The 21939-nt window shown below is 43.1% G+C and overlaps 1 protein-coding gene across 1 annotated transcript; it reads right to left on the bottom strand.

The window, feature by feature from the left end:
• Positions 1-654: 654 nt before the first annotated feature.
• Positions 655-16597, bottom strand: LOC310840168 (keratin, type II cytoskeletal 5-like). The gene is made up of 8 exons (XM_083729446.1): positions 15536-16597; positions 13857-14077; positions 6691-6751; positions 5435-5530; positions 4812-4976; positions 3031-3156; positions 1842-2062; positions 655-847 (listed from the first exon to the last, which is right to left on the bottom strand). The coding sequence occupies exons 1-8, from the start codon at positions 16175-16177 to the stop codon at positions 760-762; spliced, it is 1620 nt and encodes a 539-aa protein (XP_083585572.1). The 5' UTR covers positions 16178-16597; the 3' UTR covers positions 655-759.
• Between the last annotated feature and the right edge of the window lie 5342 nt (positions 16598-21939).

Here is a 21939-nt window from a genome sequence, read left to right as displayed (position 1 = left end):
GAGTCATGGAAATGTCTAACATGGCAGCTTAGTTCAACAAGGCACACCAGCTAGGGCCGGAGATCTGAAATATTCAGTTTCTCCCAGCTTCTAAATTTTCCAGTGTTAAGTTCAGTCCACATTAGTTTGGGTGGAATTCAACATGCTGTTAAGTGGGGTGTGCATGTGTTGAATGAGGTCTACTTGCATAGCAGGACTGTCCTCTCTCCTCCCCCTCTGTACCCCATGTGCCCCCTAGAACTGTTCTGGGGATTTAGGGGGTACAGGGACATGGGGTGGGTGGGGGGAAGGGGCAAAGTACCATTGCATGAACAGACCTCATTCCATGCATGCAACAACTTAGCTAAATCTGGCCTTTGTTGTTGACATTCTGCATGGAAATATGTATGCGTTTTGTGCATGCTTATTCTAAAATAAGCATTTTTATTTGCAAATGTTCTCTTTTGCATGTAATTTTTATATTGTAATATATTATATTTGCTAATATTTGCAATTTTATGCACATTTCCCTCTAATAATGGACTTTTTATATCCAGCTCTTGGCTGGATATATAACTGCTTTGAAAAATTTGGAGGTGCAAATTTGGAAGTATACTTGTGTTTCAGTAGGCATATCAGTTTTAATGGATGCACTGGTTCAAGAAACACAAATTGCTGAATGAATTTCTTCACCATTCCTAACATTCCTTGCCCTTCTTGTGGTGCACAGTGTACTCCATGCGCCATTTGGGAATAAATAAACTAATCATCATCACATTATTAATAACTTATTCTGGACCAGGCAAATAAAATAAAATGCTCATGATACTTACAGATGCTTACAGGATTGACTCCTTCTCCAGTTAGCCTGTTGAAGAAATAGCAAATTGAAAAATGGCTCATCTATTACAATGAATGTGGTCTGTTGTATATATAAGGGACAATGTTATCTGTTAAATAGAGTTTCCAACAGCTACAATATATTTCCCCATTTGGCTTCCTGTATGATACATACAGTATCAACAAAAAAATCTACTGAAGATGTACTTAAGATCTGCAAGAATTTGGAAAAATAATTGATGCACAATGGAAGCAAAGATATTGATGCTTAAGATCTGAGCTGTGAACTTAGAGCAATACCTCAAAGACTCTCAAAGTCCATGGCACCACAAGGAGCGCTGCTTTTACAACTGCAACAAACACTCCATCACAATTCACAAGATTAGCGAAATGATTTGTGTACTAAAACATTTTATTTTGTGTTTGAAGAAGATAATCAAATGTTGTATTACTTATTCTTGCAATTTATAATAATAATAATTTGATTATTTATACCCCGCCCATCTGGCTGGGTTTCCCCAGCCACTCTGGGCAACTTACAACATATCTAAAAATATAATAAAAACATAAATCCTTAAAAAACTTCTCTAAACAGGGCTGCCCTCAGATGTCTTCTGAAAGTCAGATAGTTGTTTATTTCCTTGATATCTGGTGGGAGGGCGTTCCACAAGGAAGGCACCACTACTGAGAAGGCCCTCTGTCTGGTTCCATGTAACCTCACTTCTCACAGTGAGAGAACTGCCAGAAAGCCCTCGGAGCTGGACCTCAGTGTCTGGGCTGAGTGATGGGGGTGGAGACGCTCCTTCAGGTATACTGGGCCAAGGCTGTTTAGGGCTTTAAAGGTTAGCACCAACACTTTGAATTGTGCCCGGAAAAGTACTAGAAGCAGACAAAGCAAACTTGATAGAGGCATCCATTGATAGAGTTGTGCCATTGCAGATATTGTTTAATCTCCACATAGCGTCCCCTGCAAAAAGAAACTGAAGCTGCTCGTAAAGTTATGATCACTTTATCCAGCTCACCTGTTCTCCTCCCCTTCCAGCAGCTTCCTGTAGGTGGCAATTTCAATATCCAGTGCCAGTTTGACATTCATGAGCTCCTGGTACTCCCGCAGTAGGCGGGTCATTTCTTCCTTAGCTTTCTGTAGAGCATCTTCCAAGTCAATGAGTTTGGCTCTGGCATCTTTGAGAGCTAATTCACCTCGCTCCTCAGAATCCGCAATAGCTGTCTGCAGATTTGCACACTGTAAGAAAGGAGGTGTTGTTAAATTCCTTGTCCTCTTTAGTCATTAGTATTTGTACATTCATTATTATTGCTATTATTGCTATCATGATTACAGTGCTACCTCAGGTTACATACGCTTTGGGTTACACACGCTTCAGGTTACAGACTCCACTAACTCAGAAATAGTGCTTCAGGTTAAGAACTTTGTTTCAGGATGAGAACAGAAATCGTCCTCCGACGGCACGGCAGCAGTGGGAGGCCCTATTAGCTAAAGTGGTGCTTCAGGTTAAGAACAGATTCAGGTTAAGTACGGACCTCCGGAACGAATTAAGTTCTTAACCTGAGGTACCACTGTATTAGTGTAAATACTGCTGCTATCATCATGCATTCATTTATTTCTTAGTCCTTGAATAAATGAGGCTGCAATTCTATTTTGTAAGGCGTGAACTTGCTTTTGAGTCAATGTACACAGGGCTGCTCATTTTGGGATATAAATTTGATTTCCGTCTTTCCCAGATTCTATTGTCAGTTTTCATTTTGATGAATTCCCACACTTTTACAAAGTTCCAGCCCAAAACAGAACTTCTTCTCCCTGCCACCCCACAAAGTAGTGGCAAGGCTATCCAATGCAAATGGCCTCTGTCATGTGACCCTTAACCAACTATTGCCCTTTAAAGCATTGCTACGTTGCCTACTGAAAGAGAACATTGCATCAATTACAGTGGTACCTCGCAAGACGAATGCCTCGTAAGACGAAAAACTCGCAAGACGAAAGAGTTTTTCATTTTTCGAGTTGCTTCGCAAGACCAATTTCCCTATGGGCTTGCTTCGCAAGACAAAAACGTCTTGCAAGTTTGTTTCCTTTTTCTTAAAACCGTTAATACTATGGGAATCCGTGCTTCACAAGACGAAAAATTCGCAAGACAAAAAAACTAGCAGAACGAATTAATTTCATCTTGCGAGGTACCACTGTACAGATTTTCTTACCTGGTTCCTGGCGTTTTCAATTTCTGACCGTATCCTTTGAATCATCCGGTTGAGCTCTGAAATTTCTCCTTTAGTATTACGCAGATCATCGCCATGCTTCCCTGCACTAGCTTGGAGCTCCTCAAACTATAACAGCAGGAAAGGGAAGGGAAGGCAGAGATGGGATGAAGGAGAGACACAATTATGCAGCACTGGTCAGCAATGAATGCCCCTGATCTGAGAAAGCCCATTATCAAAGATTCTGCTCATCCACACTCCTCATTTCTGGCATTGGCTGTTGGGAGGTCCAAATGGCATCACCAAGAGGACCGGATTGAAGAAGCTAAGAAGAGCACTGTTGGATCTAGCTAGCATCCTGTTTTCCCAGTGTGGCCAACTAGATACTTATGGAGGAAACCTACAGGCAAATCCAGCAAAAATTTTCACTGTTTTTCCTCACTGACTGGTATTAAAAAGTGATGATGCCTTTCATTCTTCAGGCAGCTAACTGGTTTTTGTTGTTTAGTCATTTAGTTGTGTCCAACTCTTTGTGGTTAATGACCAGTTAATTTAGGGACTGCCAATTGCTGGCACCTAACACTCAATTCAGTCACATCTCAGCTGAAAGGACATGTCACATGGGTGAACTTTGCAAATTTGATATCTGAATTAGTCTCTCATGTTCTGAATGTGTTTTGGCTCAAGATATTAGACTCCCATCTCTTGCGGGGGTGCAATTAGTGCCAGCACCGTCCGTTAAGAGTTTGGGTGTAATCTTCGATACCTCCCTCTCTATGGAGGCGCAGATTACAGCTATAACAAAGGCGGCATTTTTTCATCTCCGCCAAGCTAAGCAGTTGGACCCTTATCTCTCTCGCCCTGACCTAGCCACTGTGATCCATGCACCTCTCCTAGTATGCCCCACAGAGAAACCTACGGTCTGCAAATAATAACATCCTCAAGGTCCCAGGCCTCAGAGAGGTTAGGCTGGCCTCAACTAGAGCCAGGGCCTTCTCGGCTGCGGCTCCAATTTGGTGGAGCGCTCTGTCACAAGAGACTAGGGCCCTGCGGGACCTGACATCTTTCCGCAGGGCCTGCAAGACAGAGTTGTTCCACCAGGCCTTTGGTCAGGGTGCAGCCTGACTCCGTCCTCTGGCAACCTGCACAGAATTTTGCTTAATCGGTTGCCATCAATTTGATTTTAATTAATTTTTATAATGAAATATTTTTAGAATGTGTGATTATTTGACTGTTTGATTATTTGATTGTTGTTAGCCGCCCTGAGCCTGGCTTCGGCTGGGGAGGGCGGGATATAAATAAAATTTATTATTATTATTATTACTTAGAAAGTTAGAGTAGCCCATGTGGACTTTCTCTATTTCTCATCAGGAAGCAGGATTCAAACTCTTGTGCAAGTGGATTTCTGGGACTATTCTGGCCACAATCCCAAATGGAGATAAGATTTATAACAGGAATCTTGAGACTAGATTGTGACATCTTGTAGACCAAACTAGATGTGACATGTTAAATGAACCTTTGCATTTCATAGAGACATTCTTTAAAATGGAAATAGCAGCCGCAGTGGCAGAGGAGAGATTGATAATTACTGGGATCACAGCAGTTGGGGAGCTGGCATTTAATTCTTTACTTCCCTCCTTAACTACGACTACCCCCCAATTGCTTCATATTTACTCCATTTCAACCTCCCCACCAAGCTTAAAAGATCCTAAGCAACTCCAGGCCCATGTTTTATCAGAAGTGTCCCTTGGCCCAAGGCCACCTTCCATGCTGGAACTGCTCACCTTAGTTTGGTACCATGCCTCTGCTTCAGCTCGGCTCCTGTTGGCAATGTCTTCATATTGTGCTTTCACCTCAGAAACAATGCCATTCAGGTCCAGGTCTCGATTGTTATCCATCGAGAGGATGACAGCAGTATCAGACATGGAGGCTTGCAACTGAGCTAGCTCCTGAAAAACATAGAAGACAAAATTTGGTTAGAAAACATTTCATGTTTGGGGGGGGATATTGGGGTGGGACAGGATCAGATCGGTAGGAGACACACATCTGTAAAATGGTCAGCTTTCTAGGGAACAGGGTCACATGGGGGAGACGTTGACATTCATAACAAACAACAACAATAATAACAATTGAAGATTCCGAATCTTCAGTGGCAGATGAATTTTGGATCTCTAATATGAAACATCAAATCTTTCTTCTATACATCATGAATACCATCTAAAATTAGGACCATTGTTTGTGAGAAATCACATTAGGACAATGTAAATCCAAATATTTAGGGGGGGAAAGCAAAATGTAAAAGAAAGGATGGTATTTAGAAATGTCATGCTTCTTCACATTGCCGCCTTAACATTTATCAGCCTGACTTCTAGGTCTATGTTTTGAAAGTAAGATTAAGACTGAATACCGATTCGTAGAGGGCCCTCAGGAAGTTGAGTTCATCGGTCAGGGAATCCACCTTGGCCTCCAGCTCCACCTTGTTCATGTAGGCAGCATCCACATCCTAAAAAGACAGTAAGAAACCATTTTTTGTGGTTTTATATTCTGATTTTGTTCCGTAAACTTCCCTGAGACCTTCAGGTATATGGCAGTATATCAATTCAATACATAAATAAATAAACTTTGCTTAGATTTCATTGGAGAGAAAACAGTGAATGGGCACAATAAAAAAAAGATGCAAAAGTCCACTCATTATGGAGTTATAAAGGCAATGTTCTTTAGAAGCTTTTGTTATTATTTTTCGCTCCCTTTTTATCTCAAAAAGAGCAATCTTTGTCAGTACAGAGACAAGTCCATTTAGCTGCTTATTTCTTTGCTCAGCAACTAGTCTTCCTGGAGGGTTATTTGTGGGATAGTGGATGGTGCCTTAGTCCAGAAAATGGCCTAAGAGCAAATTAAGGGTTTCAGGGAATAGTATTAGAAACAGAAACAAGAGCAGAAGTAGACACAATTTGCATACTCACCTGAGGTCAGGAACCCAAACCACACAAGCAGATGTAAGTAGTATCCACAATACTTGCTTTTTTAAAATCCACAAATGTTATATTAACAGTTTCCCTTCCACTGAAATGTATTGAAGTTAATTACGTAATTAATTACATATTTAATTGCATTAGTTTTGGCCAAAGTGGATAGCAAGATGAATAATGTAGGTCATAGCAGAAGTTGAAGTGCAGTGGAATAGAATCAGGGCTGATTGTGTTGAAGACAGGATAGGATGGAAATCACTGCCTCCTGACACTCATAGAGCAAATTCACCTCCTCCTGACACCAGTTTCTCAACTCTTTTGCCCCTAAGTTTGTAAGTGGGAGGCTAGTAGGAGATTTAGCTCCAGATGCTGACCCTTTGCTTACTTCAAAAGTCACTCAGAATATAGAAACAGTGAGATGCTTGCTATAGATGGTCCTGGAGAATAATCACATGTGGAGAGGGAGAGCTACCACCTTCCCTAAATAGTGCCCCTGCATATTCGCTTTTAAAGCTGGCTCAGAATTCATGCTTTATGCACACATTTCCCTTCCAGCTTAGAACAAAATACACCAAGTCACACCAAGCCAACAAGTCCTTTTCGTGATGCATGAAACATAATTTGGTCAGATATAATATTGGGTCCCTTTTAATTAACCCAGCTGGTCATCAACCTTCGGAGCACGAAGCCTCACCTTCTTGAGCATGACAAACTCATTTTCGGCAGATGTGCGCCGGTTGATTTCCTCTTCGTATCTATCAGTACAAGAAGCAAAAAGTTTCAGTTTGTAACTATTACATTTATTCAACGTGCCTTTAGGCATTTCAAAATGAACCACAATGTTGTACATAGCACATACTGCACTTATTGCCATAAATCACCTATGAAAACTATTTCCGGTGTGTTCCCAGTGTGTAGATACTGTATGATGTTAGGATAAGGGCCCTGATTGCAGAGCCTTTGACATTGAACTCTGCTCATCCTATATATCTGCAGAAAAATATCCCCCAAATTAGGGTGTTGTTAGGAGTGTGCCTGCAGAACATGGATCCCCAGATTTTTTTTGTATGTGCCCTGAGTGTTTCTAATTGGTACATGAATTCAGGGGGAAATGAATGGGCGTGTTTGTGATTTGATTTACTCACTAAGCTATTGGTTTGTGGGAATAACTTAAGATGGTTTTATATAGTGATGTTTTTGGTATAATGGATGGGGTTAACTGAAAGGGAACCTGATTTGGTATGGAGTGGTATCTTTGAGAAATCAACTGAAGTACAAATTAATTTAAGAAGTTATCTGGGATCATTTGGATGGAAAATTAGTTGGCTCAGCTTCTGTGACATTTAAATTCAACAGTCGCACCCGTATATCAAAGTAGCATATGAAAATATTATGCAAACATACGTCTGTGAGCCTTTGGCCTGAATTTCCTCCAAATTTCAAAAACCTTCTCAAAATATTCAATTACCATTGAAGCTGCCATTAGTCAACTGGTTAGTACCCCTTATAGCCATTTCCTTTATGGATGGAGGCAATCTCTGTGCTGGATGGGGGTGAGCTCAAAGGACCTAGCTGTACAGTCCACAGGTGATCATTAGATATCAGCAGCAAACAAAACAAAACCTGAGAAATTTTATCCTTGGCAATTTGCTTCCCAAATTCTTTGGATGCATCACTCTAGGTGTATCCACATTCCCCACCCCGACCCTGAGGCATCATTTAGTTTTAGTTTCAAGGACCACCAGCTCTCACAGGAATCTGTCTGTCAAAAGTCCTTCTTAGGGAGCCTTCATTATGAAGGTGCATGGCAACTTGGAAAAGGGACTTTCCTGTGTTGGCACCCCAACTCAAAAATGCTTTCCTCCAACCTGCTCACTTTGCTTGCTGAGTTTTATGTAGCAGGCCATGGCTTTTTTTCTTTTTCAGGCTTCTAATGTTTCATTATAGGGACGCGGGTGGCTCTGTGTGTTAAACCACAGAGCCTAGAACTTGCTGATCAGAAGGACGGCGGTTCGAATCCCCACGACGGGGTGAGCGCCCATTGCTCAGTCCCTGCTCCTGCCAACCTAGCAGTTTGAAAGCACGTCAAAGTGCAAGTAGATAAAGAGGTACCGCTCCGGCGGGAAGGTAAACGGTGTTTCCGTGCGCTGCTCTGGTTCACCAGAAGCGGCTTAGTCATGCTGGCCGCATGACCCGGAAGCTGTATGCCGGCTCCCTCGGCCAATAAAGCAAGATGAGTGCCGCAACCCCAGAGTCGGACACAACTGGACCTAATGGTCAGGGGCCCCTTTACCTTTACCTTTAATGTTTCATTGAGCTGTGCTGTTTTACGTGCCTTTCTTGCTGCTTTGTAATTAATGGGTGTGCTTTTGGAATTGCTATTTTAATAGTTTTGTTTTTAAACGCTGGAAGCCACCTCAATTAAAATAATCGTAATAACCAAACTATTAAAGTAAACTATTGGGTGTCAGTTTTGCCTATCAGGAGTTAAGAAAGCATGTAAAGCTGAACCCAAAAATTCCAACTTCCATCTGTTAACATTAACAGTCAAGGAAGATGCTGTGGGACTTGGCTGGAGAGGTTGTGGCACTCCTTTCACCCACTGTGACAGTGTCCATTAGTTTTCAGGCTTGGAGCTGAATGACATCCTGAGTAATTGAATTTGGGCTCTAGAGGTATTCCTCTTTCTCTTGATTTCTCTGCTCCAGAACAAATGGCTGTTTAATCTTGGGTTGTGGGGCTGCTTGAGGAATTGTACATGCCAATGAAAAATAAAGGCATACAAGAAATAATGTTCATGTTAATAGCATAGCTGTCAACTTTCCCCTTTTCCTGCTAGGAATCCTATTCAGAATAAGGGAATTTCCCTTAAAAAATGGGAAACGTTGACAGCTATGTAGCATAGCACAAAACCAGTAGCCCATACCTAGCAGCCTGCACATTGCAGAGGTGCATAGAAGCACAGATGCGCTTGCAAAGCAAATTCCCTCCATGGATGACTCAAGCAGGTGAGGCAATCCACAAGCTCCAGACGAAAGCAATTAAATCCCCAATTCTCATTAGCCAATCTGATCTGGAGGCAAACTCTCACATTAATTCCACCTTTGACTGACAGGTCTCATTGTGTCATCGTGGTGTGGTCTGAGATAGTAGCCCTCATTGTGTCATCTGGGTTTTGGGAGTTTCCCCTGCGCAAACTGGTTTTGTGCCAATTGAAACCTTTATGAGTTACTTTATCTTTGCACCAACTATGAGAACCAGGACTGGCCCTACCATTAAGCAGTGAGGCCACCTGCCTCAGGCAGGGATGGGGAGAAATCTAGATTTATTTGCATCTTGATGAGAAACCAACTAATTCACATTTGTCAAACCAATACGCAAACCAAAATTGTCCTTGAAAGTTCTCTGCAATTTGATGCAGTTCTCCAACCAGTGTGTTAAAATATGCATATGTTAAGGCAAAGTGTGCAACAGAATGCATACAGCAGTAAAAGTAACATGCAAGATAACAGATTATACAGTCACAGAATGCATTATATTAGGGGAAATTGCTTGCAGAAATCAGTTTATTGGTAAAAATGCATCCAAAATAAGTGCATTAGGAGAAATTCAAATTAAATTCTGTGTTTTAAAAAATCAAATTGCTATGGAAATGTGGAGAACTGAATTTAATATTTAAAAAATGAGAAAGTGAGAGAGACCAAAATTGACAGATTTGACCACACCTAACCTCTGCTGACAGATTTTGACACACACACACACACACACACCGTTTTTCTAGAGCATTAACCCCTTCCGTTCAGATCATTTCGGCCCCCAGGGTAGCTCCAACTGTTAAAGAGTAACAATCATAGTAACATCAAGAGGGTAATCAAAGTGGGCATATCTGGCCTGCCTAGTCCAACCAAGTCTTGGTGGTACATTACCAATTGGTACCCTAATCCAGGCCATTGTTTTAGCATGCACCAACTTGGCACTCAACCTCAGTGCCTTAACACCCAATAGGAACAATCATAGCTTCTTCATGGCTGAGGCAAATTCCAGAGCACGCTTAACCCAGATGTGAGGGACAGTTGACCTGTCATCAGTCCCATCCTTCATGGCCAATTGCTGGGGATGATGAAGTTGTAGTTCAGCAACATCAGGAGGGCCAAAGGCTCCTCACACTTGGCCTAACCCTTTGTTTCCTCTACTTGGCCTGCCCCTCTCCCTTCACCACTTCTGCCCATGCCTATCCTACATGCAAATCCCCTTCCTTAAGCTCTATGGGACAAAGAAAAGAAAAACAAAGAAATCGAATATATCTGAACCAAGAAAAGAACCGTCAAGCAAAATACTCCTACTGGCTCACTTCAATTGTCAGGACTAGCAGGTAAAGGTAAAGGACCCCTGACAGTTAAGTCCAGTTGCGAACGACTCTGGGGTTGCAGCGCACATCTCGCTTTACTGGCCAAGGGAGCCAACGTTTGTCCTCAGACAGTTTTTCCAGGTCATATGACCAGCATGACTAAGCCGCTTCTGGCGAAACCAGAGCAGCGCACGGGAAATGCTGTTTATCTTCCTGGTAAGGTACCTATTTATCTACGTACCTATTTATCTACTTACACTTTGACATGCTTTCGAACTACTAGGTTGGCAGGAGCAGGGACCGAGTAACGGGAGCTCATCCCATTGCAGGGATTTGAACCACCAACCTTCCAATCAGTTTACACCACAGCGGCACCCTTTAGCAGATGTTACAACCCCCCTAAACTGGATCTTCGCTCCCTCTCACTGAGGCCTAATCAGTGTACTTAATTCGTCTCATATGGTAGGTTTACCATCTTGTTCTTGCAGGAGGAGCAACAAAACAAAGTCCCAGTGATACAGAGAAGACCAGCTACCAGAGAGTAATGCTTCTGTCCTTATTCCGCAGGGTGTAACCTGCCTTGGAGTATCTCTGGTGTTTAGGTGGATCTGCTGCACAGATATGTGTGATCATGGCAGACCAAGAGAAGCATCTCTAAGTGAAGGCGGTCTGGCTGTCAGCTAATTCAGCTTCTATGTGTTCATATGTGTATGTCCCACAAGCAGCTTTTCCATATTAATATCTTCCCAGTTACTTAAAAAGTTGGCTTTTTCAGCCAGTAGCTTAAAGAGGGCTGAACCAACCCTTGAGGCAAAATGTCCAGATTCTGATTCACCATATCCTGGTTTGACTCACTTTGAAAAGATTTGCCACTCTGCAGTCTGAGCTATTGTTGTGGCATTTGCAAAGTTGGCCCAACATGCTAAGAAGCTCCCAAAAGGCCCATTTCTCTTGATTTCAACCACATCAAAAATGAATGACTGAATGATTCAGTCTTGAGTCAGTAGCCAGTTTCCACTGCTCCCTGGTATTAGTAATTGCTTCTATAAAATGTTTTATCAGCATACGCTGATATTAGTCAGGTTGCCTTTGAGACTTATTTATTTGCCATGTTGTTGCAGTTATGGAAGAGGTAAGAGAGTGGCTTATTTTCATATACTGGAGATATTCAAGAAAGGTCCTATTTATATAACTTGTCTGAGACAACACAACTCTACATTTGTACCAAGAGAAAAGCGTTGATCTATCACGACTTCAAAGTTATTTTTCAGAAATGCTAGTATGAATCCAATATAAGGTAAAGGTAAAGGTACCCCTGCCCGTACGGGCCAGTCTTGACAGACTCTGGGGTTGTGCGCCCATCTCACTTAAGAGGCCAGGGGGCAGCGCTGTCCGGAGACACTTCCGGGTCACGTGGCCAGCGTGACATCGCTGCTCTGGCGAGCCAGAGCCGCACACGGAAACGCCGTTTACCTTCCCGCTGGTAAGCGGTCTCTATTTATCTACTTGCACCCGGAGGTGCTTTCGAACTGCTAGGTTGGCAGGCGCTGGGACCGAGCAGCGGGAGCGCACCCCGCCGCAGGGATTCGAACCGCCGACCTTTCGATCGGCAAGTCCTAGGGGCTGAGGCTTTAACCCACAGTGCCACCTGCGTCCCTATGAATCCAATATACACAACCACTAATGTTATACTCTTTTAACATCTACGGAAATGTGATTAATACAATGTCATCAATGTATATGACACAGTGCAATATAAACAAAACATTTCTATTTCATTTTGTATCAGGGAGTTTTAAATCTTTGACATTAAGTTTAAGTTGTTAAGTTTGATGTTTTATTATGTTTTTATATGTGCTGGAAGCTGCCCAGAGTGGCTGGGGGAACCCTGCCGTGTGGGCAGGGTATAAATAATAAAATTATTTACTTATTACAAAATGTATTATGTGTATACAGGTGTACATCATGCATATAGGAATGGATGCTTGCATATGTCTATGGCAATTGCATTTGACACTGTATATAGCATGCATTGCATTGTATGTAGAGTCTACACACCAGAGGGAATCTGAAGAGCCTATGTGTTTAGCCAACAAGGGTACATTAAAGTGGGCATTACCACAGCTACTCTGCCACTTTCTATCTCTGCCTAGGAAGATGGTTCGAACGCCTCAGCCAGTACAGAATTCGGCAGCCAGGTTAATCACCAGGGCAAGATGATTTGAGCATATTACACTGACCCTGGCCCAACAATAGTGGCTACCAGTTAGTTTCCAGGCCCAATTCAAAGTGCTGGTTTTGACCTATAAAGTCTTAAACATTTCAGGACCACAATACCTCAAGGACCGCCTTTCTCCATATGAACACAGCTGGACAATGAGATCATCCTGAGACCCTTCTTTGTGTGCCTCCTCCACATGAGGTCCAGAATGTGTCAACACAAGAACAGGGCTTTTCTGCAGAGGCTCCCTGTTTGTGAGATGCCTCAGGGAGGCTCACCTGACACCTTCATTATACACCTTTATGCACCAGGTAAAAATGTTTCTCTTCTCCCAAGCCTTTGGCTGATTAACATTCTATGTCCTTTTAAATGTGTTTTGTGGGATGGTGAGGCTATTAGTGAAGGACAGATGGTGAAGCTGAGGCTCCAATACTTTGGCCACCCCTTGAGAAGAGAAGACTCCCTGGAAAAGACCCTGATGTTGGGAAAGATGGAGGGCACAAGAAGAAGGGGACGACAGAGGACGAGATGGTGGGACAGTGTTCTCGAAGCTACAAACATGAGTCTGACCAAACTGTGGGGGGCAGTGGAAGACAGGAGTGCCTGGTGTGCTCTTGTCCATCGGGTCACGAAGAGTCAGACACAACTAAACGACTAAACAACAAAGAGGCTATTGGTTGCTTTTGTTTTTATTTTGTTGTGTTGTGTTTTTATCTTGGTTTTTAAAATATTTTTTTATATTTTGTCACCCACCCTGAGATCTAGGTAAGGTAAAGGATCCCTGGACAGTTAAGTCCATTCAAAGGCCACTATGGGGTTGCAGCACTCATTTCGCTTTCAGGCCAAGGGAGCCGACATTTGTCCACAGTCAGCATTCCAGGTCATGTGGCCAGCATGACTAAACCACTTCTGGCACAACGGGGCACCGTGATAGAAACCAAAGCACATGGAAATGCTGTTTACTTTCCCGCTGCAGCGGTACCTGTTTATCTACTCGCACTGACATGCTTTCAAACTGCTAGGTTGGCAGGAGCTGGGACAGAGTGATGGGAGCTCACCCTGTCGCAGGGATTTGAACCGCCGACCTTCTGATTGGCAAGCCCAAGAAGCTCAGTGGTTTAGACCACAGCACCACCTGCGTCCCTTTAACCCTGAGATCTATGAATGAAGGGCGGGATACAAAATAATAATAATAATAATAATAATAATAGTAATACTTTCTAACTCTGCACTCTCAAGTCTGCTGGAATAGCAGGTAAATATCTGCCCCCCCCATCAGATATTCACTTACTTGGTCTTGAAGTCTTCAACAAGATCCTGCATGCTCTTCAGCTCCCCATCCAGTCGCCCCCTCTCATTCATCAGGCTTCCCAGCTGTTTCCTTAGGTTATTAATGTAAGCCTCAAAGAATGGATCAAGGTTGCTCTTGCTGGCACCAGATTTCAAGCCTTGATCCTGCAAGAGGGTCCACTTGGTCTCCAGAACCTTGTTCTGTTGCTCCAGAAAACGGACCTGAAACAAAGGAACACATGAAGCTCTTTCTACTGAATCAGAATCCCAGTTCAACTTGCCCAGTATTAAGAAGATTCCCTCTGGATCAGGCCTAAAGCCCATCTAGTCCAGCATCTTGTTCTCACAGTGGCCAACCTGTGGGAAGTTTGAAAGCAGGACCTGAATGCAAAAACACTCTCACCACCTGTGATTCACAGCAACTGGTATTCAGAAGCATGCCACCTCCAACAGAAAATTGTTTTCATGGCTAGTAGCCATTGATCTTTCTCAACCTTGCTATATGAGATCATCTTAACTGGAGGTGCCAGAGGTGGACCTACTGCAGGTTGTGTGGGTTTCTTTTTCCAGGCAACCCTCGTGAAAAATTCAGATAACTTGATTTACAATAACATGTGGCTTTGACATTGGTATGGTGACCTCATCCCCAGCTTAGCCTTGCTATTTTATATGGTTCTTACTGTGCGGTTTTATGTATTTTGCTGTAAACCGCTTTGATATTTTAAAATGAAATAGCAGTATATAAACATTTTTTATAAATAAAAGCAGTAAACTTGGCGGTGTGATTGCCTCATCGCATCTTCAAACTGAAATGCATCAGACCCTGAAGAAAATCTTGAAAAGGTGCAAGCAGGGATTTGGGGAGCTGTGGTCTGGAGAGAGGCAACTTGGAGCAGACCTCACAAGGAACAGAACACAGGAAGCCGTATTAAACCTGATCAGGGTATTTGTAAATTTAGCCTAATATTGGTTACTCTGACTGGTAATAACTCTCCAGGGACTCAGGGAGATCGTTACCATCACCTGAAATCCTTTTAGATGCAGATGCCAGAAACTAAAACAGAGGCCTTCATTAGGCAGAACATGCTAAGCTAAGTAGTAAAGGGGGTAGAAATTGTGCAATTATTCAGTTAAATAGTAGCTTCTGCTCCATGAAAAATAGTCTAAATCCTAGTTTTTCTTTTCCAGATAAAAGGAACAGAGCCAAAATGAATTTTGAGTGAACAGAAAGCTCAACCAAATCCTCCCCTAGTTTAAATTTGCTCACAAAGATGTTGAATTTATATTCTCCCACTCGAGTCCTTCCTCCACAATATTTCCAGTTATGGTTGATGGGTTTTAGATTAGAATGAAGAAACAAGACTTTTAACTATTCAGTTAGACTACTTCTTGGGGGAGGAAATATCCTAACCCTTGAACTTAGAAAGTGAAATTCAAATTCATATTCTGATTATTCGACAAACACTCTGAATGGGGTTTTTGTGTGTCTCTCTAGTAAGATTGTTATAACACACATACACCTGAATTCATAAGCCAGCCACCCAAACTCAACTTGTGTCTATGCTTACATGTTAAGACATATGCATTTGTCCTGAGTCTACCTCCTTATCCTCAGATAAAGCATAAACATGGTTTTCTGCTCTTCCTGTACTATCCCACAACAGCTGAATGAAGTCTCACCTTGTCAATGAAAGAAGCAAACTTGTTGTTCAGAGTCTTGATCTGCTCCTTCTCCTCTTTCCGCACCTCTTGGATGGAAGGATCAATTTCCAAATTGAGCGGTGCCAGGAGACTTTGGTTAATGGTTACTTCTTGAATGGTGCCACCAGCTCCAGGTCCACCGCCACCAAAGCCCAAGGAACTTTTGGGTCCGCCGAGTCCGCCACCAAAACCAAATCCTCCACCACCACCACCCAATCCAAAACCACCACCTCCAGCTCCCCCACCAAAGCCATACCCACCACCAGATCCACCACCCAAACCAAATCCACTGCCGGACCCTCCACCAAAACCTAGTCCGCCGCCGCCACCAAATCCACTGCGGAGGTTGCTTGCTCTGCTGCTGGAAATTCTCCTATTGCCACCAAGATTATAAAGACTCCTGCTGCCAAAGCCACCGCCACCTCCACCGCCACCAATACTGATCCTTCCAAAACTGCTGCCGCCACCGCCACCACCGAAGCCAACTCCGCCAGCTCTGGCAAGAGAAAGTGAGCTGAAACCAGATCTATTGCTACTTGGGACAATGGCAGAGGTGGCGGTGAAAGCCCTACTGCCGCCTCCTCCTCCTCCAGCCCTGATACTATAGGACTGCCGGTTCATCTTTGTGGATTGCCTCTGAGAGATGTTGCTACGGAGGAGGAAGCCTAAAGAGTGGTGCTCTGGTGGGAGAGCCCTTGAACATGGCTTCTTTTATCCTCCAGGGGCCCTGGGTTTGGCCGCTTTGGAAGTCAGGAGATCAATTTAGCGCATTCATGATTTTGACACACCTGGAACGCAGGTGTCCAATTGGACTTGTTCAATGCTAATTGAAGAGAACACACACACACACCTATGTAGTGATAGGTGTTTGCATCGCCTGAGGCCTTATGATCAAATTACCAAGTATTCAGAAACCAACCATGTGTTAAGGGTTAATCTAGCCAGAAGTTGTCAAATATTTAAAGGACGTTCTGCTTGCTTGCTTGCTTGCTTGCTTGCCTGCCTTCTTTTTGAAGAAAATGCTGCACAGCATCATAAATTTTATGCAACTTTATGAGTTTGAAAGGGGATCGATCAGCTTTGGCTGTCAACATTAATTTGTGTGCATTATGTTTTGTCATTTCATAATGCATGATCTTGTAGTGTGTTGGTTCAGCAACTTCGTGTGCCTTGCTGAGATTATGCTCATACAGGCACATCTCGTTTTATTGCACTTTGCGCTTCACAGGTATTGCTCTTTGTGAGGAAGAAGGTGCAGCTGCAGGCAGCCTGGCTGTTTTCAGGGGACGGAAGACCCTGCCCCCCTCTCTTCGGGCCCTGAAAGTGGAGCTGGCTAGGGCTGGAGATGGTTTTTGCCTTCCTGCCCCTGCAGTAGCGGCAGGGGTTGCAGGGCGGAGCTGGATTAATAGGCTGCAGTGTAGTGTAAGCATAACTTTTATGTGCACTGGGAATGCACATGGTGTGGCTTGCTTATTGCAATATTCACTTTATTGCAGTGGTCTGGAACCAAACATGCAATACAGTGGTACCTCGGGTTACAGGCGCTTCAGGTTACAGATGCTTCAGGTTACAGACTCTGCTAACCCAGAAATAGTACCTCGGGTTAAGAACTTTGCTTCAGGATGAGAACAGAAATCGTGCAGTGGCAGCACGGCGGCAGCAGGAGGCCCCATTAGCTAAAGTGGTGCTTCAGGTTAAGAACAGTTTCAGGTTAAGAAAGGACCTCCAGAACGAATTAAGTTCTTAACCCGAGGTACTACTGAATCTCTGAGGTTTGCCTGTACGTCCATATTGCAGAGCTGCAAAATGTAAAGAAAAAGGCACTCCCACATTGTTGGGTTACCAGGCACATACCACACATACCGTTTAATCATAACTGAATCATAAACCTGGAAAAGCCACTACTTTTAAGCATGCTTTCTTTAAAGTTAATTCCCTTACCATCAACAGGAGTTCAAAGAAGTATGTTTAAGGTGGAAGTGTTGAAATAGAATGTTACCCCTACCATCAGGTATGTACTTTGATCATTCTGTGCCAATCCCCCCTTCTTTCTTTTTAGTGCCACCATTGCAGCTGAGATGTTCAAGAGTTGGATCCCTTTCTCTATCAGCAAAGACTAAAATGTTTGAGATGTTTGAGACTGCAGGTAGTGGTGGGGACCACGATTAAGGAGTGAGCATGCTAGAGGTTCATAAAATTATGAATTATGAACTGTGGGAGATGGATACAGAGTAAATTACATAAATAGGAAGACTTCAGGTTGCCATTTTAGCTATTTGTGGGAGGTTCAAGAGACAAACACTCACATAAGTTTGACCCTTCTTGTCCTCTCTCTTCATACATTTCTGACCACATCAAATGCCAAAATATTAACAAGTGTCTTTTCAACTTGAGGCCCTTGACAAATGTCCCTCCTTCCTGCCGCCACCTTCAGTTGGCCCTGCAGGTGATTGGTTATATTATTATTTTTTTGCTCATGCTGTTATGTTTTAGTTAATTAGTCTTGTGATATGTATTGCATATTATGTGTCGTGTTGCTTTTTTCTTTCTAACCTTGGCCTTTGGGAGATGTAGTTATTCAACAAACTAAAATCTAATTCACCCATTCCAAAGTAGCTTAGATTTACTTGAGTAAGAAAAGAAAGTTGTTGTAGTTGATAGTATTTGTTCAAGGAAAGTCTTCAAGCTACACAGTTTAAATGCACAATTTAAAGACCAAAAGAAATCACTAATTACCAGTCTGCTAGCCATAGACAAGGTTCTACTCATTTCCATTCATTTTATTCCAGAACAGTAGGCATGCATGAATCATCATACACATCAGTTAGTGGCTATGAATGGCAATGCATATTTCTTAATAAAAATATTCCATGGTCCAGACAAGCATCAGAATGCAGGTGAAATCTACATATGTATCCATTTATCAGCTGCAAAGGAAATGTTTTGAGTATTCGGATCTCCTTTCCTGGATGTTTGTGTGTGTGTGTGTGTGCCAAACTGGGGGATATCAGAATTTTCAGTTGCAAATAAATACTTGTAAATAAATAGACTGCAGGAAAGTAACTGTTGGTTAAATAAATTCCAGAAGTGCATTAATAAGCAGCTGTTTGAAAAGAGAAGGGTGGCTGCACATTGGTTTGACTTGACTTCATGTAATCAGATCCGTTTAGGAGCAAAAGAGCTGGAAGGCAGAGCATGTCAGCTTCCAAGTTTTGATGGTTGATTTCTCAACCCTTTCTTGTAGTGCAGAGGAGGAGCCATTTCAAGTCCATCAAACGTCCTGTGCACTGAGGGGGAACCTCCTTGGGCCTACTGAAAGGTCTGCTTGTGTTTTGAGGGGAAGGTGATACAAGCTAGAGGAGGAGTAAATGAAGGTGAATTTTGTAGGAAACGTGGTACATTTGAATTCTTAGCTAAATGTTTTAAAATTGTGTTGGTTTTCATAGTATTTAGTTGACATTTGCATTTTTTTTAATCAGTTTCATAAGCTTCCTCAGACATCCTGGTGCCCTCCAAATATTTTGAACTCCCTGATTCCCATTAGCCCTAACCAACATGGCCAGTGGTCAGAGGTTATAGGAGCTGCAGTCCAACAGCATATGGAGGGCACCAAACTGGGGAAGGTTACTCTTGTGCTATTGGACTCATCTAAATAGTAAGCATCAACCAGGCAGAGGGCCTTCTCGGTAGTGGTGCCCGCCCTGTGGAACGCCCTCCCACCAGATGTCAAGGAAATAAACAACTATCCGACTTTGAGAAGACATCTGAAGGCAGCCCTATTTAGGGAAGTTTTTAATGTTTGATGTTTTGTCACATTTTTAACATTCTTTTGGGAGCCACCCAGAGTGGCTGGGGAAACCCAGCCAGATGGGTGGGGTATAATAATAATAATAATAATAATAATAATAATAATAATAATAATAATATCAAAATAATCATCATCAAAGGGCATTCATTGGCTTAGCTCTACATCACATGTATACCCTCCAACATTCTTTCTGAGTCTTTCTGAGTAAAGTAGCAAAAAGTTTACTCACATTTCAGTTCACGATTTGATCCCTACGATTTTAACTACTAAGCAAAGGCAGGCTTTACTTAGTAGTTACACAAAGAAAGAGTGAGTTCATCTCATATGGAGACTGAACTCATGTGCTGCTGGCTGAGGGCCAGCAGACAGCAAAATTACATTTAGACAACAAAATGGCTGCAGGAGAGCAGCATGGCAGCAAGAGATAGAACAAGACAATAGAAAGATCAAACAGGATGAGAAAATGGCTGCATGACTTGGCTCTTTTGTGGAGTCAGCCCATCTCCCAGGTCACATGCAGGGGGAGGAAGCTCCAGACCAGTAAAAGAGGAAATTACACTGACTGGATGTCCCCCTGCCTGTGCCCACTCTAGGGAAACAAGGAATGTTGCATTTGACTGCACCAATGGCTCACACCCAACATACAGTGTGTTGTCGTTGTCGTTAATTGCATTTATTTCTGACCGTTTTCTCCAAGGAGCCCAAAGGTGGCATACATGGCTCTCCACCCCATTTAGTCCCCCACATTCTCCCCTTTGAGATAAGTTAGGTCGAGAGGCAGTGAGCCATAGCTGAGTGGGCATTTGAACCCTGACCTCCCACGTCCCTGCCCACTACACCACACTGGTACATCTGGCATCGCCCTTAGGATTGACATTCTGTTCTGCATGCAGCTCTAGCTAAACAATGGAGCGCAAGCTTTGCGGATCCAGGTTAAGTCGTTGGCATCTGTTTTTAAAAGGATTTCCGGTTTCAGAGCTGGGGAAAACCTTTGGTCAGAGAGACTTCACAAGTCTTTCCTGGAGAGCTGTAGGCTGCAGTAGGATGGGTGAGACGGATCAGTTTTCAAACACTTCCTAAGCTCCCAGGAGGAAAGAGAAAATATTGCAGAGTGGATGTATGTGATCTCACTGCATCTCAAACATGAGGAAGATAATGAGATTAAGGGTGTGTCAGGGTCCAACAAAACGGTGGAAATTCTGCCTTCAGGCTTTCAAACTGCAGCTCGCTGCGTTTAAGGTATTTGTGCAATGTGAAGGCTAGGGAACTTGAACAATTTCCCCAGCTGACTCTCTTCCAGGGCTGGCTCAGCTTCAGTTGTGGGAAGCAAGATTATGGTTCATTTTTAGAACAACAAAGGCTGCAGTTAAGCTCAGGGTTTAAGTCGATGCAGGTCTCAGCTAGAATGGCATGGGGCAGGTTTGGATGTGGAAAACCCTGGATCAAAACCCTGCTCAGTCTTGAAGCTCGCTGTCTGGTTTTGGGTTAGTATCTCTCTCTCTCTCCTTACCCTGCTGCACTACTAAAAGATGAGATGAGACGGTCCTTAGTGTAATGGTTAGAGTGTTGGACTATGATCTGGGAGACCAGGATTCAAATCCCTGCTCAGCTATGAAGCCACAAAGACTGATTTTGGGCCAGTCACTGTTGGAATCTAGACACATATAAAAAATGTTGTGGAAATACTTTTTTTGAAAAACATTTTGAAAAATATATAGAATTTGCCATAGCTCACCATCGCCATCTAGTGATACGTTTGTATAATGCACTTTTAAAAGGTAAAGGACCCTGACAGTTAAGTCCAGTCACGAATGACTCTGGGATTGTGGTGCTCATCTCACTCTATTGCCCGAGGGAGCCAACGTTTGTCCGCAGATAGTTTTTCCGGGTCATGTGGCCAGCATGACTAAGCCACTTCTGGCGAAACCAGAGCAGCACACGGAAACACCGTTTACCTTCCTGCTGCAGCGGTGCCTATTTATCTACTTGCACTGGTGTACTTTTGAACTGCTAGGTGGGCAGGAGCTGTGACCGAACAACAGGAGCTCACCCCGTCGCGGGGATTCAAACCACTGACCTTCCAATCAGCAAGCCCTAGGCTCAGTGGTTTAGACCACAGTGCCATCCACGTCTTTACAACACACTTAAAGCATTTTATTTGCAGCTGTATACCTGAGTCCACTGTCTCCCAGCCTAACGTACCTCACAGGGTTGTTGTGAGGATAAAGTGGGGTGGGCAAACCATGTGTGGCAGTTTGGGCTCCTTGGAAGTAAGAAGGGATATAAATGCAATGCGTGGATGATAAAACTGCCAAGTGCCACCTTTCCCAGAAGTGAAGTGGGTGACAGTGCAGCAAAAGAATGCTCCTTTTCAGCTGTGACACCCTGCCTTTTAAAAAACCTCCCCAAGGTGGTTTACTTTGAAGCAATATTGCACACTTTCAGATGCCAGGCAGAAAAACCTTCTCTTTTGCCAGGCTTTTAGACTTGCTAATGTATTATTTTAGCTGCCAGCTGATTTATTTGTTAAAATTGTTCTTATGTATAGGATTTTTTTTAAAAAAAAATTAAAAAT

This window comes from Podarcis gaigeae, assembly GCF_964106915.1.
Source record: "Podarcis gaigeae genome assembly, chromosome: 2".
NCBI classification, from domain to species: domain Eukaryota; kingdom Metazoa; phylum Chordata; class Lepidosauria; order Squamata; family Lacertidae; genus Podarcis; species Podarcis gaigeae.
Note: the sequence above shows the minus strand (reverse complement) of the source record. Positions and strands in the feature narration are given on the sequence as shown.